General features: G+C 51.4%; 7 protein-coding genes across 7 annotated transcripts; 3 read left to right on the forward strand and 4 right to left on the reverse strand.

Annotated features, from left to right (window-relative positions):
* Positions 1 to 331: 331 nt before the first annotated feature.
* SMAC4_06667 (uncharacterized protein) lies at positions 332 to 4,288 on the reverse strand. Its single transcript, XM_003347784.2, has 3 exons — positions 4,058 to 4,288; positions 751 to 3,948; positions 332 to 679 (listed from the first exon to the last, which is right to left on the reverse strand). Exons 1-2 carry the CDS (start codon positions 4,222 to 4,224, stop codon positions 2,667 to 2,669), a joined length of 1,449 nt encoding a protein of 482 aa, XP_003347832.2. The 5' UTR covers positions 4,225 to 4,288; the 3' UTR covers positions 332 to 679; positions 751 to 2,666.
* Positions 4,289 to 5,507: 1,219 nt separating this feature from the next.
* On the forward strand, positions 5,508 to 7,564 carry SMAC4_06668 (uncharacterized protein). The gene is made up of 3 exons (XM_066090493.1): positions 5,508 to 6,258; positions 6,437 to 6,518; positions 6,576 to 7,564. The coding sequence occupies exon 1, from the start codon at positions 5,546 to 5,548 to the stop codon at positions 6,242 to 6,244; it is 699 nt and encodes a 232-aa protein (XP_065946740.1). The 5' UTR covers positions 5,508 to 5,545; the 3' UTR covers positions 6,245 to 6,258; positions 6,437 to 6,518; positions 6,576 to 7,564.
* A 208-nt stretch (positions 7,565 to 7,772) lies between these two features.
* SMAC4_06669 (uncharacterized protein) lies at positions 7,773 to 9,503 on the reverse strand (the record flags this gene model as incomplete). Its single annotated transcript, XM_003347786.2, has 1 exon — positions 7,773 to 9,503. The coding sequence occupies exon 1, from the start codon at positions 9,225 to 9,227 to the stop codon at positions 7,773 to 7,775; it is 1,455 nt and encodes a 484-aa protein (XP_003347834.1). The 5' UTR covers positions 9,228 to 9,503.
* Positions 9,504 to 15,546: 6,043 nt separating this feature from the next.
* On the forward strand, positions 15,547 to 17,166 carry SMAC4_06670 (uncharacterized protein; the record flags this gene model as incomplete). Its single annotated transcript, XM_003347787.1, has 1 exon — positions 15,547 to 17,166. One exon carries the CDS (start codon positions 15,547 to 15,549, stop codon positions 17,164 to 17,166), a length of 1,620 nt encoding a protein of 539 aa, XP_003347835.1.
* A 148-nt stretch (positions 17,167 to 17,314) lies between these two features.
* Positions 17,315 to 20,949, reverse strand: SMAC4_12104 (uncharacterized protein). The gene is made up of 3 exons (XM_066091058.1): positions 19,958 to 20,949; positions 19,353 to 19,898; positions 17,315 to 19,294 (listed from the first exon to the last, which is right to left on the reverse strand). The coding sequence occupies exons 1-3, from the start codon at positions 20,147 to 20,149 to the stop codon at positions 17,555 to 17,557; spliced, it is 2,478 nt and encodes an 825-aa protein (XP_065946741.1). The 5' UTR covers positions 20,150 to 20,949; the 3' UTR covers positions 17,315 to 17,554.
* Positions 20,950 to 21,723: 774 nt separating this feature from the next.
* Positions 21,724 to 24,062, forward strand: SMAC4_06671 (uncharacterized protein). The gene is made up of 2 exons (XM_003347790.2): positions 21,724 to 22,356; positions 22,418 to 24,062. Exons 1-2 carry the CDS (start codon positions 21,854 to 21,856, stop codon positions 24,006 to 24,008), a joined length of 2,094 nt encoding a protein of 697 aa, XP_003347838.2. The 5' UTR covers positions 21,724 to 21,853; the 3' UTR covers positions 24,009 to 24,062.
* Positions 24,063 to 24,244: 182 nt separating this feature from the next.
* Positions 24,245 to 25,651, reverse strand: SMAC4_06672 (40S ribosomal protein eS7). Its single transcript, XM_003347791.2, has 3 exons — positions 25,458 to 25,651; positions 24,931 to 25,013; positions 24,245 to 24,864 (listed from the first exon to the last, which is right to left on the reverse strand). The coding sequence occupies exons 1-3, from the start codon at positions 25,617 to 25,619 to the stop codon at positions 24,501 to 24,503; spliced, it is 609 nt and encodes a 202-aa protein (XP_003347839.1). The 5' UTR covers positions 25,620 to 25,651; the 3' UTR covers positions 24,245 to 24,500.
* Between the last annotated feature and the right edge of the window lie 246 nt (positions 25,652 to 25,897).

A 25,897-nucleotide genomic window follows, 5' to 3' on the forward strand; every position in this document is an offset into this window, starting at 1 on the left:
GAATAATTCACAAAGATGTCGCCTCCATCCTGATCAACAAGCCAAGAAGCAACTTCGAAACATGGCCGTCTCGTAGGAGAAATGCATGTTTCTCCTGGTGGAGTCAAAGAGGCGAGAACGAACATCTGGCTGAACAGTTCATCAAGGTTCATCCATTCAGCCCATCCTCCTGTTGAGAATGGAGCCATCCTGTGCCATCCAATCGAGATATCACGCCGACCTCCCGTCACTCGGTGGGTTTCAGGCAAACAACTTACAAATGCGCCAAAAAAAACCAAAAAAAAACCATTCTAGGCCTCCAAGAGCAAAATTGCATTAATTTCCATTCATGCAGCCTGGCTCACCAAGAGGACGGGAAGGAAGGCCGCACGCAGGAAATAGGCAAGAGTGAGACTGGGCTTTTGGCAGGGCTGGCAGGGAAGGAACTTGAGGGCTGAGAGGAAGTAACGACTTGCGACTACTGGCATCAATGCTTTCTAGTGTAGGTAGGACCTGTGGACTCCGAAGTTCACATCGCTTTCTTCTCCTCTTTCGTACTGTCCTTTCTTCCCTCATTGTCCTCTCGACAACACTTCAAATTCCATGGAAATCTTCCAACTCGACGTCTAGTAGGCCGGTACCCGATGGGGAATTTCACACCTGATCATGAGCGGAATCTTCTACAACATTCGAGTCCCGCCTGCAAGTTACTCGTCTCCTCAAAAGATCACGATATTCCCAAATCTGCAGTTTTTTGCTGACTCAGTTCACAGCCTCGCTGACACGAGACATGGCGTTGGTCTCGTCCTCTCGCGCCCGTTTCCCACCAACATTGCTAAATACGAACAGAGGCCAAAATATTTATAATCTTCCTCGAGTTCGGTGATCACCCACAAACCCTACCCACGTCCACGCCGATGTCTTGGTCGCGCTAGCATGTCGTCAGCAACCTTGGTCTCTCCAAATCCCACTTCTTGGTTTAGTGTATATCGCTGCACGGCTTGCCCTGTCCCATCATGTCGTCCATGCCGTCTTATCGGCATCTTTGCTCTTCCACGGCTCGACCCTAGCTTGGCCAATGAAGGTGCCTCCGTATCACATTGTTCAATATTTTCTGTCAGACGTCTTCACATCGAGCTTTGTGCAACACCACTGGGCAAGGCCAGGTCAAGGTATTGAGCGTATCCTCATGCTGTTACCCTAGCGATAGCACCGTACCCAACACCATTTATCACTTGTCCCACCAACAGTGATAACAATGTGGAAGCCGAAGCCGGCCCCTCCACGACCCTTGACCTCCAGTGGGAGTCCAACAGTTGTTGATGCTGATCCAGGGTCACTCTTGATGCTCCCTCACGCCGCTTGATTGGTTCGTTAATCAGAAAGAGAGCATTGCCAGTCCTCCCAATGACACCCTCCTTTGTCCTGTCCTGGGCAGTGTGGATGTACTTGCGAAACAAAGCGATGATAGGGGTCTTTGAAGGGTCCAACAGAAGGGGGCTGGGTCCCAAATAGGCACAGTGACATGCCCACAACATTTTGTGTTATGAACGCCACCCCACATCGAATCATACCCAAGAACACTTTCCATCCTCATGTGTACCTTTGTGCCTCGCTGATATCTTTACTTATTCTATCTATTAGCCTCACCACAGTAATCAAGCATCCTGACACCGAAGTACGATCTAGTCTAGTATACATGGGATACCCCCGTTCGTTGCAACTAGTTATGTTCCAGGTTTACACGTTTCTCAAGAGAGCATAAATCATACGGCCATCTACATATCCCGAAGGAGAAGCACGACCTCTGGTGTACAACTGATGGGACAGTATGTGTAACATATCTCCATACTGCCTGAGCTGCTGTGCAGCCAGAGAAGCTATGGAAGGTAACAAGGCACAAAAAGACCAGGCTTAAGTTGACGACGATTGATGCCCTGCATTGGCAATGATGGGCCTTTGAGTGGGTGCAAGTGCATCTTCCTCAATAACACCAAGTAAGCCAATCTGTTCAACTTCACAAGCCAACAGATACCTACATGCATCCCCCGTTAGTGCCAGTTTCAGTTCCCTTTCAGCACTCTTTGGTGAACATCGGGGCCAGATGGACGCGCATCGTATCTGGTCATTCAGCCGCATGAGCTATGATAGGGCAACCACGTCGGTTCCCGTACATTCTCGTATGCTTTCCGTCCATGAACGACTAGTCATCGCCTTCCGCGTCACACCGCCGAACGCCCTCATTTCACAGATCGCCACCGGTGGGTCTTCCCGACCGGTCCGACGGTGTGTCTTTTCCGTGATTTTCGGCTTGCCTCTGGTGCCGGTGATAGCTGCCTTTGATAAAAGTAGGCCGAGTTTGGTGCGCAAAACTGTTAGTGACGTGCTCACGCTGCTAATCTGCCAAGCCCTGCCCCTTATTCTTGCATTGTACCGTTTATGCGTTGATCATCTCAGCGACACACAATCCCACACGTACCACATGTCACACCTTCATACGTTTTGAAAATCATCAAAGCCTTTTGATGCTTCATTGTTTTAACCTTTCTCTAGTCTGACTTATGCGTGTGTCCCCATCCTGTCATCGGATGCTGGACCCCTTGACGAGTTTTGAACAGACAGCAACTCCCCAAGACGCTGAATTTGCTTATCCAAGGGTGCAAGCATATCGTTACCTGAAAGGCCATTCATACCAACATTCTGGAAGGCACGGCGTTGTTATCTGGCCCTTGCCACGGGGAGTCTCCTGGAGCGACCCACTCCCGTTCACGATCCAAGATCTCGACCATGTGAAAATCACGGGCGCCGGGGCCCCATCGAACGACCTGGTATAGAAAGGAGTTGACTTCTAGGAATAGGAGGCTCGGTTGCACCTCAAAGAAGTCTTCTGCGAGGTCCATCATCTTCCTGAAAGTTTTATCGCGCTTTACAGCCTCCCACGAGAGGCAGAGAGGAGGACAAAACTCTGCCATGTGACATCTGAAATACTTGAGCTTCCCAAGATGCGACAAGGTGTCTTTTAGGGAGGGGATCAGCTTCACCCAGTCGCCCGGTGCAACGATCTCGAGTCGTTCGAGAGATTTAGTGACGGCAGTATCCTTCAAAAGGCCAAACAATGTGGATAGTCTCTCATTGATAGCAACATCCAGGCTTGTCCAATCGAATACGAGATGTACGGGTCCTGAGCTTTCGGTGACGTTATCGAGCCTGCCTAGCGAAACCTGACAGGCGTATTCAACAAAGTTGTTTTCGATGGCCCAGTCTTGCCACCTGTAGGACTCTTGCGCACAGGGTGGTGATATAGTCATCGATTGCAGTCGTGGAGCAATATCGGGGGTGAGATTCGGAAGGCGAATAAGATCAAGGCGCTCGGCGTGGCTCCATTCGGGTGCCATCTCCACATGTAACCGCTCAAGATATTGAAGATCAGTGAGCTTCTCCAAATAGAGAGGTTTCTGGTTATTGCTAGTGTGATGCGAAGGGTCCTCAGAGGGATCTGGATCCGGATCCGGGAGATCGAGAATAAACCGGTTCATAGAGTGATGATCGACTGCCACTTCTCGAAGCTTGAGACGTGGTATATCTGCCCTTTTGTTGCCGTCCACAGATCCCTCCTTTCTCCCTCTTCCTGCGAATTTCTCGCAAATGAGAGGAAGTAGACCACACATGCAATGGCCTTGCGATTCATAGCATGGATCCCGAGCCCAGTCTAGACCCCCATCGAGCGCCATTATGCGCAACGTCTCCAGTTCAGGGGAGTTGATCAGGACCGTGGTGGTGGCTTCAACGTACTCATCAAAAAGATCATCCGGAAAATCGCGCAGGCTGAGCTCCTTGAGCCCACGAAATCTACGGAGCTCAGAGGGTATTTGGTCGATCCCTGGTCCGCAGTTGCAATGAAGATCCAGGACAGTGAGACGGGGTGCGTACTGTGATAGGGATCTGAGAAGAAGCGGGTAGGGGTCCGTCCTGAACATATGAACGACATGTCAGCTTCTATCATTCACCGCAAAGGGGTTGTTTCTTCATGTCAATGTCCTCATCGGAAGTCAGCTCGACAAGTGGTGGTGGGACTTACGAGCAACTCACGAGCCCATCTAACATATTCTCAGCAAAAACCCATTCTACATCATCATCGAATCTGGACCAAACCATCGCGTCTTTGAGAAACGGGCCGAGAAGGTTGCGTGCATGAAGATGACGGACATGTTTCAAATTCGGCGAATACTTTTGTCGTTGGCCCATCAAATTCCTTAAACGCTCCGTGCTGCCAAGGATATAGACGCGGAAGAGAAAGCGCTCGAAGGCGGTGGCGAACGTTCGGCAGGTGAGACGAAGATTTTGTAGGAGGTAGCGGTCTCCGATCTGAGGGGCCGGGAGTTAGAAGATATTGAGTGAAAATAACAACTCTTACAAGAAGGGGAAGGTGGTGATGGAAAAGGGGAGATGGAAACTGGAAGGAATTGGATAAGAAAGAGTGACGAAAGCGAGAGAAAGGCGAGGTGAGATGCAGTGAGGGTGTGTCTTACCACGTCGCCAAGGCAGAGCAAAAGATCGCGATTGTTGACAAACTTCCTCATGGGCACGCAGTCCGGGGACTAACCGCTTCCTCCTGGTATGGGAGCCATCATCATGAAGGACAGACAGGCGTGTCTCGCGAGACCAAGGCAGGGCTTGACCTCAGTTCAACCTGTAACCCTATCGGGGGGCGGGGCTGAAGGAGGAAGGCTACTACCTCTTATGTAATCGTGAGAAGATACACGGGAGATGCGTTCTCTGTACTCAATGCCCAGTTCCACGTAGTTTCTGTTGTTCCTTACTTCCTTGGTATCTTAACAACCTGCAATGAACCTCTTTGAGGTCACTTCATTTAAGTGCGCTCAGAGCATGGACCGGAAGTTTCGAATATCGCGGCGCGACAACACAACTCAGCGCCGAGAGGACTTCAGGTCTTCAGTTCAACGCATTGAAGTATCATTCCGCGCATATGATGATACCTCAGCGCAATTCCTCTTCGGGTCCAAGTTGTAACTATTCGGGGCCCTGGCTCAGAACGATGACAGGTGAGTGGTATTTTGTGTCGCGGTGTTGAAAGTCTCGGGGAAAGTCCCGTCCCGTCCCCGATCCCGGCGCGACATTGCGACGCCAAGGTATTTTTGTTAGCGGGCTGTTAGTGGATGACGCTGCCCTGCTATCACTTATACCTAGCTTTCCGGTGACACATGGGGAACTGTGTCTTCAAAGGACAGTATCGTTCGTTTATGAATTGTCCAAGGGGTATTTAGACTGTCTAATCAATACCTATCGAGTCTTCATATGCTCCAAACTGTGTTCATTTGAGGGTCCTGAGCCTACGTTGTCTTCGAAGGCGATGTGCTTCTCCTTAATAACTGCGGGTTATTGTTAGAACCTTCAACATGTCCCATCCCCACAGTTACCCGCCCCGTGTATCTCGTCCAGTGGCGTGCCTTCCTCGGCAACGCAGGAACACCCGCAAACAACAGGCGAGGAGTAGCTCGATACCAGCCTAACGGTTTATCCATGAAACTACCAAACCATTCTGTTAATGGCCTATCTCCCTAGGCAAGCTGGAACCATCGTAGCATTCAACCTCCACCCTTCCAGGTTCCGTCCCAAGTTCCAAACCGCAAGGAACCATAAGAAAGAGGGGTTGTTCCTGAAACACCACCATTTTCTCCGTCCATTCATTCTCTTCTCTCACCCGACCTGTATATACCCCGGAATTGCACTCCTCAACCTTTTCACAACTTCCTCTCTCAGCTTCCTCTCTCATTCATCTCCAACACAATCCATCCCAGTAACCGCAAACATTCCACAATTATTCTTCCATCTTCAAGCCCAAAATGGCACTCAAACCCACCACCACAACGCCCACCTCCCCGTCCGTTTTCAAAACCACCCCCTCCCGCCTCACCCTCCTCTGGCTCCTCATCTCCCTCCCCCTCGTAATCTGGGACACCCTCTACGTGTTGCTAAGACCACACACCATGCCCGGCGGATCCCTGCACTACCCGCTCTGGACGCCCTACGAGCTGTACGGACGCGTCGATCACGTGTACGGGTGGAAGGCGTGGGACGAGCAGAACGGGTTCACGGCGGCGCAGGGGATGATGAATGCGGTGGAGACGGCGATGTATTTGGTTTATGCTTGGGGGGTTTTGGGGAGTGGAACGAAAGGGGAGGGGAGAAAGGGGGCCGCGGTGTTGTTGGTGGGGTTTGCGGCGGCGGTGATGACGTTGAGTAAGACTGTGCTTTATTGTGAGTTTTTCTCTTTTCTTTCCCTATTTGAAATTCTTTTTAAAAAAAAATTTTTTTTTTTTTTTTGGGGGGGGGGGGTTTGGTTGGGAATGGGATGTGAAGTGACGTTAGAAATGTGAAAGAAGTAAAAAACAGAAATTGTTGACGAGGACTGACTGTGATACGACATGACATACAGGGCTGAATGAGTATTATTCTGGGTTTGACAATATTGGTCATAACTCTACGTTTGATCTTATCTTGTTGTGGATTATTCCCAAGTAAGTTTCTTTACTACCTCCTCTGTTGTTGATTAACGTGTGCTGATTACGAACCAGTGGTGCCTGGCTTGTGTTTCCGTCTGTCATGATCTATACGCTGGGTTCGGAGATCATTGATGGCTTGGCTAGTCCCTCGAGTGCGGCCGATCGGTCTGTAAAGCAGGAATGAACAGCCTGCGGTTACAAGGTTGAACTATACTTCCACTCGATTAAGCTTTCCTGGGGGTGGTGGCCTTCAATCGCCGGGCCTCGTCAGTTCATAGCGCAATGAGAACTATAGGACGGTAGATGGGGTGATGGGAAGAGGTCGAGTTTCAGAAAATGATATCCCTCTGTTGGCTGTGACACTTCTCTGAGGCTTTTCTGCTATGGAAGGTACCTGTGGCCAACGAAGTAAGGTTTCCACATCACGGATACACGAGCATGACGAGCAGGGATGTCAGGTACGCCTGCCACTACACAGGCTCTGTGATAGGAGGCTACGATGGCCATACGCCGCCACGTATGTGATTCAGTCCGCCGAGCTTTGATGGATTCGCGATTTCCTAGTAGGAGGGCGATGATTTTGAAAGACAGGATGTTAAGAGAAAGGCCTGTCAACTTGAGGGCTGGAATCTCAGCATACACTCATTTGCCGCAAAAGGCAAGGTTCCGCGTGATAGTATGTCGTTTATGAGCCAGCTTCTTATGTCAGTTATTAGACTGCCAACGGGAAGCAAAGAGGAGATGAAACTCTTCGATAGGAAGTCACATACAGCGTTAGAGATAACTCGACTCAACTTGGGTCGCTAACTTACTTACGTCAACTCAACTTGGACCTCGAAGTTACTTACCGAATTGCCCGCCTTCTTGGCAGTGCGGCAGAATATTTTCGGCGCTTAAAAAGTATTCTTTTCGCCTACGGATGGCCCTTGGAGGATGGGATTTTTATCGGGGTTAGGGTTTTAGATGGTTAGATTTATCTTCGCAACTTAGCAAGTAAATATAACTCAACTCAATTCAACTCAAATACAACTTCAAGTTGAGTGGGTCAACTTAACTCCGACCCCAAATTAAGTTGAGTTATTTCTAATGCTGGTCACATATGTTAGTTCAAAACATATGAACCCAGAAGGCTTTCCTACCTATAGTAACCTGGAACCAATCAAAGAACACTGGAGCAACTACATGCATTAATACACATTACAATATCATTTATGTCCCTGAAAATCCGCCAACCAACCAACCAGCCAAACCAAACCAGCCCCCTTCTCTCTACGACTGAATCAACGCTATAAGCCGTTCCCTAATATTGGACTCAACAGCCTTGTTGTCTTTCACAGCTCTCGCATACAGCTGCCTCGACGGCACAGTCCGCGCCGCCATTTCTGATATGTTTTCCAGCAAATGCAGGACATACTGCCCCAGCAAGCGGGCGTGAAGAGCCTTAGTCATGTTGGGCACGAACGCCCCAAGTCGGATATGGACGAAGTCGGGCGGACAGGTGGTCGCCCTCATTGTCTCCACAATGAATACCAGAGACTCGAAGATCTGCAGTAGTCTTGTTACGCAGCTCACGATCATGAGGCCGGTCGCTGGGTCTACTTCTTGATCGCAGGTGCTGCTTGCGTACTCGATACCATCTTTCTGTTGACCACTCTCTGTTGAAGGATCGTCGTTGCCGCTGCTTGTTGCATTGTCCAACATGAAGGTGTCGGTCTCCATGCTATCTCCTCCCGAGTTGCTCCCGTTTGTGGCGGCGCTGTTAGCATATCCTTCAAGCGCAGAGATGAATTTTTCCGTCATGGCAAATAGTCGTTCCGCCCAGGTGGTGTCGATGGGGCCGCAGGCTTTCGCGGCAATCTTCTCCATAAACTCCCTCTTCTGCTTCTCTACCGCCCTGACTACGTTCAGACACTGGTAGAGTTCTAGCTGCAACTTTGACAGCTGTTCGATAGGATCATCGAGAAAAGAGTCTGTGTCTGGTCCCCCGTTCTCGAGCGAGCTGGATTGGCCGCTGAAGGAGGTGGATGGTTGCAAAGTCCAGTCGACTCCGTCGTCAAAATTGAGGAGCATGTCGTTGATGTCCTCTAAGCTCATAAGCATGGGCTGTTCGTAGGTGAATCGGGTGTCCGAAGGGTCTGCCGTCCGATTTGACGCAGGTAGATTTCCTTCACCACCGAGACTTCCATCGTTCACCAGACCCCCGACACCAGTCCCGTTGGTACGAGAAGGGGACAAGTATTCCTGCCCCTGGGCTGTCTGCGCAGGGTTGATAGACCACGACCAATTCTCCAACTGTGATACGCCAGTCGGTATTCCCTGCTGGACGCTGGATCCGGAGCCATCAGAGTCGACCGGAGTTAAGGTAGACGAAAAGCCATATGTTATGCTGATATCGGTTTCTCTAAGCTCCATCCCATAGTGGAGTCCAAGGTTTTGCCTCGCTTGCTTTCTGGCCGGAGACCCGTCCCCACGGGCGGATTTCTGGCTCCCGTGCCGCACTTGAGATCTTGGTCCATTGCCGAGTTCAACCGGCCTGCCCATCCGCTGTGGCTTGCGCTCAACGCAGTCGATTCCGGCAGACAGACACCGGTCGCAAGTACGGCTGTCAGCAATGCGCCGGATGCAGCGCAGTTTCTGAGAGTGACAGCGGGCACAAGCCAGGGTCTTAGCGACCTGAGGCCTCGCCGTTGACATAGTTTCGGTGCCGGTCGTAGTCAGATTCATGATGGTGTCCCTGGTTTCGTCGTTTGTTGGTATCCCGAAGTCCAGGATGTGGATGTCTGTCTGGCCGGTGGTTTCTCTCGGCCACGGACATAACGTTTTTAACTCCGAAGTTTGTGACCGGAATTATGGGGTGGTGTTGAGGTGACAAAGAAAGGTTTCGTAGGGTCGGACTACATGTTTCGGTCTTAAAGCTGACAGAGTTCCTAAGCACTGTTTGCCATGCCGCCAAGCTCGCCAAACAAACTCACCTTCTTCATTTGATCCTGGGGATGATGTCCGCCAGCTATTGTGCGCTTGTTACCACTCGGTATCATTATTGCACTGGACGATTACGAGGAATTGACTGTCTCTGCGTTTGAGCAGTCATGCCCTTAACTGTTGACTGTGGTGACATCCAGGTACAGAGAGGACATCACAGGTCATGTTGGCTTCGTGGTCACTCGTCCACCAGGAACTCGGCTCTCTCCCGCACGCCTGTGACGACGTCGACTTGACATGGTTTGAGCGAGAAATTCAGACTAACAGCGTATAGTAAGTCCTTTGCATGCGTAGAGCGTTCCGTGACTGCGTAGGTGATGTTCGAGATGTCCGATTGTGAATGCAGCTTGCGAAGTTGATGTTTATGGGAAGTGTGCATCACGCAGCACATGGGATAAATGCTTGGCTCGTGCGCACAGTGCTGTTTGGCTAGTGATATGACCTAGCTAGCGGCAATGTTATATGAACCCAAAGCCTCTGTTAACGCAACACTCCGACGACTTGTCGTCCACTCAATCCATATCATTGCTCAGAAACTCGGGTTTGTAGATCCCGTTTCTTATACATGCAATTAGAGATGTTAACCGCTATTACACAATCTTCAACAACTCAAAGATGCTTTTTCTCCTTCATCTTGCCTCGAACACCTGGCCTGCATTGTGTTTACCTCTACTAACGCCATCACCAAATGCACTAACAGACCACGCTGAACATCGTCGCAGAGCTAGGGCCTTATCCCCTCCTGTCTACTCACCACCAGGAAACATCAATGTTCCTCTCTCTCTTCCTCTCATTACTAAGACACACCAAATGGCGTGAACCCTCAAACTCATACAGCTCAACAAAGCAGACATACACAACGAGCTGTTACCTCCTCCTATAATGACCATATTCTGTGGCAGCTTCTTCACATAATCGAACGATCCCCAGTACCCGCTCAGCAATCTCCCGTCGACCACGTCCAGCTCAGGTCCCGCACTCCTCCAAGACACTGAACGAGGTCGATGGCGAGCACACACTCGTGTGGTGTTGAGCAAGCATTGGGGAAATGTGTCGCCAAAGACCGCCAACTTCGTTGCCGTTGGATAGGGTTCCGGAAATGAGGCAGCGGCATGATCGAAGATCGGTGATACACGGTGCCGGCGTGTGAGCGGCAGCTCCCGTCTGTCTGCATGTCCATTCGGGTGGGACTCGTACACTTGTTTTCCGATTCGTGAGTGTCCGACATTGAACGCAAGCCCCTTTGAGACTTCAGACTACATCATTCAATCAACGACTCCGATATCGGCATGCATCGTTCCAGTTTAATGTTGCCCGGGCGACTTCTATTTATGGAGCAGCCATTTCGAGATGGACAGGCTTCAAGAAGGGTGGGCTCCGTTTGGGAGGTTCGATCAGCGATATACTCTAGTGGACGAAATGGTTGCTGGCTAGGCGTTCGGCTGAGTCATGGGATGTGGCTGTTGGGGATGCTGATAACATGATATCTGGCGGTTGGTGGCCACCCCATCGAGAGGGTCAGTCCAATAGTAACAAGTATATCGATGCTCCGGTTGGGGAGATGGTGTGCTAGATGTACACTGACGAGTAATGGTGGGCCACATGTGTGAAGGTATACTTATGTGAGTCTCTCCCAATTCCCCATTTGTGTTTCCTAATAACGTTCTGGTAGATGCTAAGCATTACTTCAAGTACACATATATAGCAGTCACTAGCGCCGTGGGAATATTTGTCAAGCGCAAGGCTCTCTCTTGGTTCCTCGTTGAGGACATCACGATTGGTCGATAAGAACTTTCAGCTCAGCTGCAGTCCAGAGCGCCCCTCGAAGACATTGGTGCCCAAGCAAGTGAGGCGTCAAAGTAATGACATTTACTGTCCTTCTCTCCTCCTGTCCTTTTCTCCTGGTTTCCCCCTGCTATCGTCCCTCTTCTTCCTTTTGTTTTGCGTCCAACTTCGAATCCCCCAAAGCTCGTCGAGGCCTTCTTTCACATTTTCACATCATGAAATCCAAACGCACAATGAACGGTCGCAATCACCTCTGATTCGAGTCCGAAACCTGCAAGGCTCAATGGCACCGGCGCTCTACTACACAAGAGACGTCCCGGCCTTCACTAGCTTCCATTCGGAACCTTCTGGACGGGGGACAGTGGGAATCATCTGGACTTGCCTCAGCATCATTCTGCTTTCATCCTGGAGCTCATGTCACACCCCAGCATATGATCCTAACAAATCTTTCAAGAGTGAGGCTCGATATTCATACTTGAAGAAGTTTGCATGGGCATTTCTCTTCCCCGAGATAGGAGTAGTTACGAGCTTCGATAGCCTCTATGATGCCTTGCAACTTCGAAAAGCAGTAAGGCAAGTGGGTGGACCACAGTTCTCCAGCTTCAGCTTACCACAAGCCTTTCTTTTCATTATCAAAGGGGTATATCAGAAGCCAGCTGGCTCAACACTGACAAGAGTATACCCCAAGATGCTTGTAGAGCTCGTAACAAGTGGGAGTTTGTCATTCTCGGATTTGCCCACAGACGACGAAATAGCCGACAAGTCGAAACGCGACTGGACGCTCAAGTCACTCTCTATTGTTCAGACAGGGTGATTCATATTCAGCATCATCGCCAGGTTGTCTCGGGGATACCCTGTGTCTCTATATGAGGATATTACTGTGGCAAATGCATGCTGTGGCATTATTGAGTTTGCTTGTTGGTTTAATTGCCCACAGGACATACGTCTGCCTTTCATCATTAAGCCAGATATTTCCGGGACGTCAGACAGCCCAGCTGCGACTGGCACCGTTGAACCCAAGCAAGAAGTAATAGTTCAGGCATCGTTACTCGTTCCCGGGAATGCGTCAAAAGATGATGCCTCGTCTGGCCCCCATTTTTCTGTACTGAGGGACATCAGAAGCGATAGGCCGAACACGGAGTTGCGAACCTGTGGACAGCCGCTCCTTACCGAAAAGGCAGTCAAGCGTCGGGCTTCATTTGCAAATCGAGAAGCTGGATTCCGGGAGGCCTCAGACACTTTCTTCGTGGTCCTTTTAATGGTCTTCTCTGTCTTATTTGCTGGAATCCACATAGCTGCGTGGAACTACAGTTTCCCATCCGTTACAGAGGCATGAATCTGGCGGGGCAGTTCACTTGCGATCACAGTGTTGGGTCTTTTTATATCCCTTGGTGGCACTGGTATTCTTACTGGAGATTCTGACAAGTGGAATTCAGCGCTGGATTTGATTTTCACGTTCAGTCTTCTTATATACATCTTAACCCGCACCATGATGCTGGGTATAGCCCTTATGTCCTTCCGGAAGGCACCCGCGCGTCTCTACGAGACTCCTTCGTGGACACAATACTGGCCGCATGTCTGAATGGGTGGAGGCTACACAGCCAGAAGTACTCGAGCCCCTGGAGTTGCATTCCTCAAAGCGACGGTTCATGGACGATCATCCCCTGATGGGAAAAAGACGCCAAAAATTGGAGTTGGAAAACGAGACAAGGGGGTTTGGGAGCTGGTAAAAGATGCAATTTTGACGGAGGTGGAAAGGAGACGACAGGAAATGGGCTAATTTTTAGTTGTAACGGGAGAGGCAAAACGGAAACCAGTGCAATCGAGGTCTGGGAGGGAGTGCTGGAGACGGGAAGCCGAGTGAATAGGGGGAATTGACTTCCAACAGGCACGCCTTCCCTCGCCGTTTGGTATGGAATACGGATACTTCATAACTCTGGGTGCACTTTCTCATGGTTTAGATGTTTGGCGCGTTGAGAGCAGGTTTTTTGAGCTGGTGGTTGATCGCGGTGCGGAAGGAGATTTGCTCATATTTGTCTTCGTTTCGTCTGAAACTGTTTTCGACTTCTTTTCTAGCATCGTGGAGGTGTGGGTTGAAGTCGTGACTCGACATCTTGGCGTGGCATTAGTTGGCCCTGTTATGAAGTCAAAAAACTCCCCCTACCCATGTTAGTCACCAAACTCATCCACCTTTCCACATATGCTGTTCATCTGTTCAACAAACCCGTCAACCACACGACACCACTCACCTGCACCAACAACAAAAACAAAAGCAAACCTCCCACCCAGGTACCTACCCATCACATACCTTACCCCATCGTACAGCATGTCCATACTTAAGCACCTTCCACATCCCACCATCATATCTGCCTCCCCAGTCTCCAAGCAGGACCAGTCTCGATCCTGTCATTATAGTAGCACTCAGCAAACTTGCATACAGCTCCATCCCATCACTTTTCCCATCACTTTAGAGAAATCCTAGGGATCCTTTTATTTCCATGTGAACATGGAGTGAGCTTGCTGGAGCTGCTAGACAAACTAATATGCCCGTGTGAATGCTGTGTAGGTAGCGTATCCATGCCATTTACGTATGTAGTAAACAGGGGAAAAGCTGAAAGCGAATGTGGGAATGATGAAAGAAATGACCCCCAAGGACGAACAGCGAGTAAGGCTGCTTGCTATTTGAGGCACTGCAAGCATGGTTTTGCGGTTTCCGGTTTTGGAAGACGGAAAAACAGTAGGATGTTACGATCCAACCAAAGTTATGTAAGCTAGCTAGATAGATAGACCAATCAGGTTGGACCCGAAGGTCCGAAGGCTTCGGGTCCCCGGGTCCAGGGAAGAGCAGTATAAAAGAAGGCCGGGAGGCCTTCTTTTATAAGGCTCTTCAGCAAGCAATAGCTATCACAATCTACCAGTACCTTTCGGCTACTACTCCGTTACTCTATTGTTCTATCCCAGCGATAATACTCCTGTGCTTGTAATGGTTCGTCACATAGTATCGGAGGAAAGAAGAGGTGGATATCGACTACTCACTTTTTCTCCCGTCTGTTTCCCCGTCTGTCTCCCTGTCTGTTATTCTCCTTCCACTCGCAGCTTCCACTCTTTACCTTCTTGTTGCCTCTTTTTACCTCTTTCTTTTCTTCAGTTGCCTCTTTCCTTCCAAAACCCCATGGTTCATGATCCTTCGATTCTTCCGGCGCGGTTATCAACATCAATACTATGCTCCTTCCCGTTCCTCCAGGTCTCCGTTTCGAACTCTGTGAACGATACTATGTGAACAATATGGATATCTCCTCACTTGGCTGCTCCTCGTCTCTTCACACTTGCTCCTCTCGTTCAAGTTCCTCACAGCATCCGACCGCGCGGGAAGGCGCAGAACACATCGGATGGAGTTTTAAGTTTCCATTTCTCTTCAGTTCCCCCTGCATCGTCGCTTTCTCTATATCCCTGCATCGTTCCCTCCAATTGCACTTCCACTTCCACTTTCACTTTACCTAGTTCTGAATTCGTCCCCCACCCCTCATAGAAGGCCTCAAGCCCCAACCAGACCGGACCGGACAAAGACACTCGCCCCTTTTTTACCTAGACTCCGACGTGCAGATTGATACCCACAGTAGGTAATGTCTAGAACACTGCAGCAAGCCGGGCAGCAGGCAGGCAAGCTGAAAGGAAGGAATGTCTGTCTGTCTGTCTGTATCAGAATCAATATTAATTTGCATGAGTTCAAGTTTTTTGTTGTCCAGTCCTACAGTAGGTAGTTGTACATAAAACTTACATCAATGTGGATGAAATTGTCAAGGGGGGGCTCAAGGGGGGGGACCGGGGGTGATAAGGCAAATAAACTTACCTCTACTTACAACCTGTCTGCTGAATGAATGGGGGCGGAATGTTTGGATGGATGGATGGATGCCTTGCGGCCGGAGTTGCCTTACGCCACCAACGTACGTTGATTGCTGGGGTGCCGTGGTTTTCGAAGTTTGGGGTTTGGGTTTGGCTTGATACCTAGTACTTACTACCCCAGTCCCGTGTTGGGGCTGTTTGACTATAACGGAACTTGGGGGGGTAAACAAGCTTACTGTGTATCTGGGAACGGACTCAAAAGAATAGTGATCCCGGGGATTTGGTAGATAGAAAGCTTGCGCCCAGTCCTTGGCTCTTCTTGTTTGGTCTACAACCCAGCTTGACTCGACTCGACTCATCCATTCATTCATTCTTTTACAATCAGCAAACTGATACCAACTTGAGTTGAGGCCTTGACCTCTGTGGTGACGAAATGGCTCCCATTCAGAGACCACACCCTGAGTTCTATAACCTCACCGGGTTCCGACTCGACTCCGACACGGCCGGCCGAGGCACTCTGGGCATCATCTACACCTGCTGCACCGCCATCCTCCTCGCCTCATGGACCTCCTTCCACAACAGGGCCCGCAAACCTGACGACCATTCCTGGCAAACCAAGTGGCTCTATAGATGGAACCGATTTCTCTACACCTTCCTTCTGCCCGAGGTGGCGGCGGTCTGGAGTGTCCGTGATCTCCTTGAGGCCACTTGGCTTTGCGGCCGCTTCCTGGTGTACCAGAGGCAACTTCCCGGATGGTACCGCTTCACCATGAAGCAGGCCTTTGTCTGCATCATGGATGGCATCTACATGCAAATGCCCGATTCCCCTGAGAAGGTGAAGGTCAGCCCCAGAGATCTCCTATGGCTCGCGTATACCCGACAGCTGGAGTACTCGGACTATCCCTCGAGGGACGAGATTGACGACAAGTCGAAATCCGACGCAACCATGAAGTTCATCTCGATTGTGCAGACGTTGTTCTTCATGGTCAACGTTATCGCCCGGCTCGTGCTTCACTACCCCGTGAGCTTGTTGGAGGACTTGGCTGCGGCACATGTGTTCTGCGGCATCATCACTTTCACCTTTTGGTTCATGTGCCCCCACAACATCGAGCAGCCTTTCATCATCAGGCCGGATCCAAGCAAGAAAGTCATCCCTGTGGAAGACCCAAAACTATCTGGAAAGGCCGGAGCTCAGTCGACAGTCGAGGAGATCACAGCACAAGGGGAACCTGTTGGCTGGTTTCAATCCGTGAAGAACATTGTAACAACGGTTACATCAACCTTTGCAGCGACAGAAGACATAGCCACATCTGTGGAGGATGCAAGCAAGCCACAGACGATCAACCTATATTGCCATGAAAGCGATCTTAGCCAGATTTGGAAAAACATCGACTCCTTCCGGGGGGCACACGTCGTCGGATTCTACCTCCTGGCCTTGGTTTCGACGGCCGCCTTCATGGAGATGTACAGCAAACGCAACAAAAATGAGGAGAAGGCGGTGGGCAGAGAGACGAAAGAAGCAAAGGGGTCGGCAACTGAGAAGTCACCATCATCCCTGCACTCGAAGGAGGTTCAGGTTTCGTCAGAAGTGACGGAAATTATTGACGAGGCAACCGGAAGGAAAATCACGTTGAGGCCAAACGAAGGGTTCGGAGAGTCGTTTGAGGTCAAAGAATCGCAACAATCAAAGCGACCGAATCTGGAGAAGTTCGCGATGTTTTTGACGTTCGGAATCTTTTCCGGCATTCATCTGGCGGCTTGGAAGTATCAATTTGTTACCAAAGAAGAAGAGTATTGTTGGAGAGCTTGCGCAGGTACAATGCTGCTCGGGGCATTCACAATGTTGTTCAACGGCCCTGGTGTCATGGGAATCCTTTACAAACCAGAGAACGACCGCAAGAGGATGGTGTCATGGCTGCTTCCTCACATATACACGGGGGTGTATGTCTTGAGCCGCCTAGGGCTGGTAGCCGTTGCGTGTTCGTCCTTCCGAAAAGCACCAGCGGGTATTTACGAAGTCCCAGGCTGGACAGAGTTCTGGCCACATGTCTAGGATACCGGGGTGGCACAGAAAACTCGATTACCGCTCTGGCGATTGAGACTTCTCGGAACTCCGCTTGGAAGAAACGACATATGGACGCTGTGGTGTGTGGCATAAGGGGCTGTTTGCAGATTGTTTTCGAGCAGGTTAATGTTCAGAAGGGAATAATTGTACTTTTGCATGTGTGTATTATCCAAATGGTCAGAGTGAAAACCAAAGAACAAACGAAATTGAATGCCGGGTATCAAGACCAACTCCATGGATCCTAGAAAATGTGAGAATGAAAGAGCAAAACTCGATGGATCATGGAACCGACTTCCGACAAAAGAATGAACCACAACGCAGTGAACAAAGGAAATGTCAATCAGAGCCGGTGTGACGAGCTTTAATCTGTAAAGTGTCATACCAGAGTCTTCACCTCCAAGTCCCTCAACCCACCCACATCTGCGTACTGTGCCCATGGGTCGTTACCCGTCTCGTACGTGGACAAGCATCTGGGCTCATTGTCGTCCCTTCCAAGAATATCAAGGGAGGTTGTCGACTGGGTTTTTCGGATTCTCAGGGGGTCAGGGTGGCATTCGCTCGGTCTCCGTCGACTGCTTCTGCGAGGGAGCGGAGGTGCCATATCATTGCTTCCTAGTGGCATATCGCACAACATTTCTTCTCCAATCACTAAGGCTTTTTGAGATGTTGGTGAGCCACAGAAGCTTGGCGCTGTCGAAGACGCAGAAACAGCCGTCTTCCTGCTTGTCGTACTAGATCCGGTAGTGTTATTGGATGACGTGGATGCGGTCGACGGTGAGCGGAGCGTAACACCTTGCGTCCTGATACCCTGTTCAGCGACTCGGGTATCGGATGCCTTCGTAACGTCGGCAAAGGACTGAGGCGGCACGTTATCTAGTGTTGGCTCACTATTTACGGGGTGGACATCGTTGGTTCCATTCCCATATCCTTGGATAACAATTTCGTGGTACGAAGCACGCCGGCTGCGATTGTGTGAAGTAGACTCTTGCTCTGCTGGTCCAGTCCCAGTTATGGCATTGAAAGAATGACTGATACTCCTGGTGAGACTGTGAACCCGGGTTGGAACATTGGACGGCGAGGTCGGTCTGGGGTCTGTTGCGATCCCACTGGGCGTCTTAGCGTGTATCAATGCGAAGTGGTCAATATCCGGCCTAATCTTTCTGTCTTCGCCGTAGGTAAACACAGCTGGAAATGATGACAGAATGAGCGGCGTTGGAAGTGAGAAGTTTGGCAGCGACTTGGAAAACGCATGACCATCTTGTCTTGTTGCCCTCGGGAATCGAGTGCTGAAGCTTGACACATAGTCGTCCCCATCCCAGGGCGGTAAGTTTTCGGTGCTAACAGCCATGCTGTAGTACACGTTTCCAACTTCCCGGCACTCGACGGGAACCTGAGTACAGGCTCGTAATACTTGATAAATTGCATAGACAAGTATCCATCGAACTTTCCGTGCGTCAACTTGCGAGATTTTCTCTTGTCTGTCGATTTTGAGAGGCGAGAACACGCATTCCTCTTCGTATCTTTGATACGCAATGACAAGCGGATTCCGGGATATGGTGGTCTTGGTTCTGTTGGATGCTTTCGCCAGGGCTGCATGTGCTACCACCCGTTGGTCTGGCTTCAGCTTGTCGGCTTTATGGAGCCAGGAGGTTCTTCGGGATGTTTTCGTGGCAGGTAATTCCGGCAGTAACGGCAGGGGATGAGGAAGCGGCGAGTACTTGTTCCGTGCGTCAAAGCCATGGACACACTGCAGAGTACATAGTCCCCCTTGGGCAGAGGCCGGTATATTTTCCGACGGGGTATATGTGTTGTCTACCAAGAGCTCGTATAAAGCTTCGATGTCGTCTCTCATTGTTCGATATATCGCAGGAGGAAATATCAAGTACCGCTGGTTGATTGAGGTAGGCGGATAGTATCCGATCTTGGTGGCGAAGTGAGCATTGAGGAAGGTCCGGAAACGCTCAAGATGGGACCGTCCCCCGACCGTCAGTCCCAGATGAGCCTGAGAGAGATCCTCCTCCAGAAAGTTTTGCAGCATCAACGTAGCTTGTCCAAGTCTCTCATCCATCTCAGCCTTTGCTTGGCGGAGCAGCCTTCGAGTAGCGGAAGTAATGACCTAAACGATTAGTTAGCGTACGGTCAAAGGAATCCAAATGATTGGGAGCGTCGCTTGCCTGATATTCGGGGACAATGTATAACTCGTCGACCATTCCGGTACAGTGGGTGAAAGCCTCAATATAAAGCCTGCGATCTTGACAGTACTCCGCAAAGTGAAGTACACCCAAGGCATGTGCTGGTTGATTACACATCTCCAGATAGCCTTCTTCGTCGGCGTAATTCAACAGGTCTTCCGCATTGTTTAGCCCGAGACATCGGAGCTCAGTCATGGTGTGTAAGAGACGAATGAGTGTTGCTCCGAGATGATCCCCTACCATTGATCTACGAAAAACCCAGGCAAAGAAATTGCGGATGTCCAGGTAATGACGCATGGCCTCTTCTTCAGTAGCCGCAGGAGGAGCAGGAATGTAGAGCTCGATCTGGCTGGCTTCGGTGCCCAGTGTTTCTGGGATATCTCGTCTGATATATCTTGCGATCAGGGGCTGGCACTGCGTTGCGAGCAGGGTGTTGAAGGGTACTTTGAACGAAGGGCTCCGATTCGACTGGCCACGTCCATACAGATATATCAGGCAATTGCCCTTGCGATGCCATAGTTCCGGGTCCTGGGCATAAGTTAGCCATAGTCTCTCTCGTTGACTTGACTTTTACCGCTCAGACTTACTCTTTTCCCTAGACAATCCCACAGTTGGGAAGTCCTAGAGGCACCGTCCCACCGCTTGAGATCCGGAATTTTTGCTCGTCGCCTGTCATTGAAACTGCCAAACCTGATGCTCTGCCCAATCTGCGGCTGTTGGCGAGTCTGGTGAAATCGTCCTCCATCCGACCAGGACCTTGGTATACCACATTGTGCCATGGTATAGCCGTGAGTGTCGCTTTGAGCTGACGTGAACACCGGATTCGAAGATTTGACTGACACAAAGGTTTGTCTTTTCCCTCTCACAATGGCGGAGAGTTGTCGCGGGAGGCCAGGGAGGCCGGCTCCTTAAGTCCAAGCGGGGAGACCCACCTAACCCCAACCGTCAAGACCAGAGACAATGCACGTCTGCCGAAGCACAAAATTGCATGTTGTGTTCCACAGCTTCGACCTTGGTTGATGGACTCAGATGGGATGCACGACAACCTAACCCGGGGGCTTGGCTCGACGTCAATAGGCTTTACGTACGGCTTGTGTGGCTGACTTGGGCTCAGCAGCCGATCACCTCTTCGATTAGCATGACGGGCCGCTGGCAAAGGAGGAAAAAGATGAAGCGTCCTCCGGTTGTGAAACGGCTCGAAAAGGCAATCGACGTGTGCACTTTTTGCCGTCCAGACGAACCAGAAACCCTAGACTTTCCATGTTCAGCTCTCCTTTTGAGTGCGCATGCGGCTGACCAAACAGACAGAACTACCTGTGTCTGGCCCGTCCCAGGACCACTCGTTCGGCCTTTCTGGAACCGCATCCAGACTCTCAGGACCCAGAGCTGAAGATTGGGTGAAAGAGGAGGGGGGCTAATACTGATATGTAGTGAGAAAGATGACGGGGCTGCATCAATCCAATACAAGCGATGTGGTGCCAATAGAGACCAGGTCGGGGGTCGGCGTGGGGAGGTCCACGGAATGGCCAGAGATGGATGACGGAGGAGTATTGGCCATTGCAAAGCTGATCGCCTTCTTTTGGCGCCGTATCACGCCAGTCAATATAGACGCCACAAACTATGATGCAGATGAAGGGATGTCGTGGATCCTGCCACTGATGCCTCCTTTGTCTTGGTTTTTCTTCGCCTTTGGGCGGATTTTGGTCCAGCTTGGCCAATCTCTTGGAGTGACATCCCGTCGTCTGGGTCGTGTCTCGGATACCGGGTAATAGAAGACGCCGACAGGACGGGGAGGCAGGAAGCTCAAGAGGTGCAGAAAGCCAACTCTGACGATGGGAATGTCCCTTTGTTCATAGTGGACATTGGGCAGAAGAGAAGAAAGTTAATGACTAAAAGGGTGGCAGGATACGAGTGGACAGGTCAACGGTATGGCCAGAATAAACTGTTTGAATTATTGAAAAGTTGAAGATGTGCGGTGAGGGCCTCAGATTTTGCTGCGAAGTCCCATTTTGTGCAATGAGGAAAGAGAGATTGAAGTGATGTTGAAAGAGGGAAAGTATGAAAGGCGGGGAGTTTGAGAGGCAATGGACATTCCTTCCTTGTCCTGAGAGACTTGTCACCTTGCTGCGGGTTAGGGATATGTATGTCGTCCCCTACTCTCCCCTGTAGTTGCCGTTCATTGTGCCCTGGAGCTGCCCACTGGACATCAACCACGGAAGACTTTCAGGTGATAAGAGAGACCGGGACGAGCAAGAACTCCAGGGTCCAAACGCGTCAAGCGCGTCAAGCTCCCCTCCGGCCTCCATCCCCTCCATCGGACATCCCTCCTTCCTTCCCGCTCCCCCCCCCCCCCACCTTACCCGCTGCCGTCCCACCCCTTCTTTCCAACGATGGACATCGATTGAAGCATCCGGACTGGACTGGCGCAAAACGAACTGACAACTCAGGCCCCCTCCCAGCCGAACCCAAGAGACTCTGCATGCATGTTTGGAAACAACAGACTCCCCGCGTTCCACCCAGGCCTCACCCAAAGCCGAATCAGAGATACCACTACCGGCAATCGCTTGTGGTTCCCCGGGGTGAGATCACCGCCCTCCGAGTCCTCGCCCTCCGATTCCGATCCCCCCAATGACCAGCTACCGTTGCCAATAACACCCGAGGACCTCTACGACACTCCCATGGCGCCCTTCAACCCTTACACCTACATCCGGTGTCCTTGCTCAGAGCTCAACCCCTACGCAAAGAGGACTCCCGATGTCACCGCCCAGGGCCTGTCTCGCGCCGCTCAGGATGACGACGACCATACCTTTGACCCTCGTGCTGCCCGGTCCAACTACAGCCTCTATCCGCTAGAGTATCTCTCCTTCTGCGAGGACTGCCACCAGATCCGCTGTCCACGATGTGTAGCCGAGGAGATCGTTTGCTACTACTGCCCTAACTGTCTATTTGAGGTGCCAAGTAGCAATATCAGGAGCGAGGGGAACAGGTCAGTAATACCACGGGTGTGTTAATATTAGGATACTTGACTAACATAGACCTTGCCTCAGATGTACACGAAGTTGCTTCCAGTGCCCAATATGCATCGGGCCCCTAGCTGTGAATCACGTCGAGACACCACCAGATCCGAACCAGCTGCTCAGTCCAGACCATGCCGCTTCCTCCCACTCGGGCTCTTACCTCCTGTCATGCTCTTACTGCAACTGGAGCTCTACGGAAATAGGAATCAAGTTCGACAAGCCGAACAGCATCCACATGCAACTAGCCAAGCTACGAAACGGCGGCGAGACGAGGTTAACAGCGAAGGAGCGCAAGGAGCGACGGAAGGAACAAGGCGGCGGCGGCGGCGGCAGCAACAATGGGCAAGGAGAAGAGGACTTGGACACGCTCCTGGACATGGAAACGCAGTTTGCCAACCTCAAGTCCTTCTACCAGAACCAGCTCTCCGACGCCAACGGCACCGGCAAAGCAGGCGGCGATGCCTCGGCCGCCTTGGGCAACCTAGGGTTTGACGCGCCCGCTTCTCTGTCCCGGATCATGTCTCTCTACACCGGCTCCTCCTCTTTGCACGACAAGAAATCCAAGTCCCGGCCAGGCACCATGCGCGAAGCCCTCGCTCCCTCGGAAGGTCTGCAACTAGCCTCGCTCGACGAAACCAGCGCCATCACCGCCCTCCAGGACTTTGAATCCACCACCGGTCTGGACGCCTACTCCTCCACAGCCTCCACGACACAACTCCAATCCCAAACGCCTTACCTCGGCGCCTCGCCCCTCCACGGCCTCACCCGCTTCACCTCCTCGCTGCGTCCGATCCCCTACCTCCTGCGCACCAAGCGCTCCAAACGCTGCCCGCAGTGCCGGCACATCATCAGCAAGCCCGAGAGCAAAGTGACGACGACGCGCTTCCGCATCCGCCTGATAGCAGGCAACTACATCCCGACCATCACCATCAAGCAGCTGATCATACCCGGGCTGACCCCGCCGCCGATGCCGAACCTGCCGCCCGATACCATCGCGCCTCTCCAGCCCGCTCAGTTCGTGCTAACCTTCAAGAACCCCATCTTCGAGTCGGTGCGAGTTACCTTGGCCACGCCAGCTACCACGCCGGGAAGGTTCCCTTCCAAGGTGACCATTCTCTGTCCTCAATTCGAAATAGACTCCAACACGGACGTCTGGGAGGAGGCGCTAAAGGATAACAATACCTCTTCTGCTTCTACTTCTACTTCTCAACAAAACCTCTCCAGCTCCACAGGCCCCGAAGGCGGACCAGGTCGTAAGCGCGCTGGCACGTTACGACCCGGAACGGCGGGGGGCGCAAGTCTCGCGGGTGAGGAGCTGGGTCCGGAAGTAGGCAAAGTGTGGGAGAAGGGCAGGAACTGGACGAGTATCGTGATTGAGGTTATCCCTGCTAGTCTGGTGCAGACGGCCAAGAGGGATGGCAAAGGTCCGATAAAGGAGGATGAGGACGTGCTGGAGATACCCATGTTTGTGAGGATCGAGTGGGAGGCGGAGGCGCCCGAGGATGAGATCATGCCTGGGTTGAGCGGCGCCAAGGGAGGGAATAAGGATGGTGGGAAAGAGAAGAGGGAGTTGGCGTATTGGTGTGTGTTGGGGTTGGGGAGGGTTGCGAGGACGTTGTAAGAGGGGGTTTGTTTGTGGGAGGTCATGATGACAGTACGTACGTGTGTGGTTAGGTCGGTGAGATTCAGGGGTAAAAGGGTAATAATGATGTTTACGACTGAAGATATGTATGGTTCACAAGGTTTGTGTGTGATGACGGCGTTTAAAAGGAATGTAACAAAAATAGAAATGTAGGACAAGTACCACGAACATGGATCACAAGCACAAGGTGCAAAGATGAACAAGATATATCCCACAATCCATAACGCAGTAGTATTTGAATGTTGGCGTTAATAGTGCACAACACAAGGGATAACAGGTAGTAGGGGGAAACCTATGCCTGCCCTTTTTCAGAGCGAGCTAGCTAGACGCCGTTCCTTTTGTACTGCCATGCATGCATTGCAAGAGAACCGAACCCGAATATCTATCAAAGCCCTAACCCGATATAATCACCCCTTGAATGAATGCTCCAAAGCCCTTTTTAGACACTCAAACGCCCATTGCGTGAACCGCTTAGTACTCAGCAGTGGTCTGGGGGAACTCGAAGATGACACCACGGCCGGTGAGGCGGCGGTAGACCTCAGAGTAGGTGTCGAGGCGGTAGTCGACGGAGCCGCGCTCCTTCTCGTCAAGGACGACCTTGAGGGTCTTGGAGCCGTCCTCCTTGGTGCGGAGACGCTTGCCGACGATCTCGACGGGGAAGACGAGGTCGGTGAGGATAGCGTCGTGGACGGCAGTGAGGGTGCGCGAACGGGGACGCTTCTGCTTGAGGGTGTTGCGGGAGCGGGTGGAGCGCTTGGGGCGGGGAAGGATGCGGCGAGAAGCGAGGATCAGGACGTGGCGGTCAGAGAACTTCTTCTCGAGCTCACGGGTGAGGCTGGACATCATCATGTTAGAAATCACTGCGAGAGTTTTTGATGTTGATATGAAGAGGTAAACTTACCGCTGCTGGACGCGGTGGAAGCCCTGCAGGGAAGGGACGGGGACAAAGATGACAATAGCCTTCTTGCCGTGGCCAACCTCGATCTATTCCAGACCAAAAGTCAGCATGCGAGCTCCAGGAATGACATGTGGGTAATATCAATCCTTGGACCGCTCCCGTCCTATTCCGCGGCGCGCTGTATGGTATTTCTGTATGTGTATATATGGTCTCTGGGCGCGAGCAAAGCAACAGACACGACACACGCGCTGCGAGTGCCCATGGTGATCAAATGTCCATTTTCCAGGAAATCATCATCATGCACCTCTCTCTGGGCACCGCTGCTCGCTCTGTGTGCTTGCTGGCTGGCTGCCGGCCCCTAATCCAATATGCTCATATCATATTTCCCAGAAGCGACTCTTCGGCTCGAGGCGAAAAAACGTATTTTTGAGTGTCTTTCTCGCTCTCGTGGTGTGCGCCGACGCCGGAACAGGAACTCGGAGAAGTCTTTCGGTTTGCGTGTTTTTCGTGTAGTGTCGAGAATTTCATACCTCACGGGCAGAGACGAACTGAAGGGGGCGGAGAGCACCCTTGAGGTCGGCAGTGTTGGACTCAAGGTCATAGAGGGCGCCAGCAATGGCGGTCTCAAGCTCAGAGGGGTTCTGGCGAGAGGGGCTGTTGGCCGCGATCTTGTTGAGCTGAGGGGCAGACATTTTGGCGATTGTCGATATCGGGTCGATCGGTCGGTCGTCGTCGATTGCAAGAGTCTCGAAGAGCGGCCGTCGTGATGGACTGCGAGTAAGAAAAGTTGGATGGGTCCAACCCAATTTGCGGAGACGTGCCAAGACTAGGGCTCGCAAACCCTCTGCTTATCGTTGGGTGAATTGGTTGGTCTAGTTGATAAGCTGATAAGGCGCGCCTTGGCCATTTTGGATGTTCGATCAAATGGGCAGGCGGTGTCAGTTTTCAAGAGAGCGGCAGAATGCTTTCC

Source organism: Sordaria macrospora, chromosome 4 (genome assembly GCF_033870435.1).
Source record: "Sordaria macrospora chromosome 4, complete sequence".
Lineage (NCBI taxonomy): Eukaryota > Fungi > Ascomycota > Sordariomycetes > Sordariales > Sordariaceae > Sordaria > Sordaria macrospora.

What these genes read in the sequence shown, in the direction of transcription:
- SMAC4_06668 (XM_066090493.1), top strand. Translation starts at nt 5,546, where the DNA reads ATGGCCTATCTCCCTAGGCAAGCTGGAACCATCGTAGCATTCAACCTC.
- SMAC4_12104 (XM_066091058.1), bottom strand. Translation starts at nt 20,149, where the DNA reads ATGGCACAATGTGGTATACCAAGGTCCTGGTCGGATGGAGGACGATTT. An exon ending in GGGATTGTCTAGGGAAAAGA is followed by an intron (nt 19,899 to 19,957) that starts GTAAGTCTGAGC and finishes ACTTATGCCCAG; the next exon opens with GACCCGGAACTATGGCATCG. An exon ending in ACATTGTCCCCGAATATCAG is followed by an intron (nt 19,295 to 19,352) that starts GCAAGCGACGCT and finishes CTAATCGTTTAG; the next exon opens with GTCATTACTTCCGCTACTCG.
- SMAC4_06667 (XM_003347784.2), bottom strand. Translation starts at nt 4,224, where the DNA reads ATGGGCCAACGACAAAAGTATTCGCCGAATTTGAAACATGTCCGTCAT. An exon ending in GATGGGCTCGTGAGTTGCTC is followed by an intron (nt 3,949 to 4,057) that starts GTAAGTCCCACC and finishes TCATATGTTCAG; the next exon opens with GACGGACCCCTACCCGCTTC.
- SMAC4_06671 (XM_003347790.2), top strand. Translation starts at nt 21,854, where the DNA reads ATGTTTGGAAACAACAGACTCCCCGCGTTCCACCCAGGCCTCACCCAA. An exon ending in ATCAGGAGCGAGGGGAACAG is followed by an intron (nt 22,357 to 22,417) that starts GTCAGTAATACC and finishes ACCTTGCCTCAG; the next exon opens with ATGTACACGAAGTTGCTTCC.
- SMAC4_06672 (XM_003347791.2), bottom strand. Translation starts at nt 25,619, where the DNA reads ATGTCTGCCCCTCAGCTCAACAAGATCGCGGCCAACAGCCCCTCTCGC. An exon ending in AGTTCGTCTCTGCCCGTGAG is followed by an intron (nt 25,014 to 25,457) that starts GTATGAAATTCT and finishes GGTCTGGAATAG; the next exon opens with ATCGAGGTTGGCCACGGCAA. An exon ending in TTCCACCGCGTCCAGCAGCG is followed by an intron (nt 24,865 to 24,930) that starts GTAAGTTTACCT and finishes GATGATGTCCAG; the next exon opens with CCTCACCCGTGAGCTCGAGA.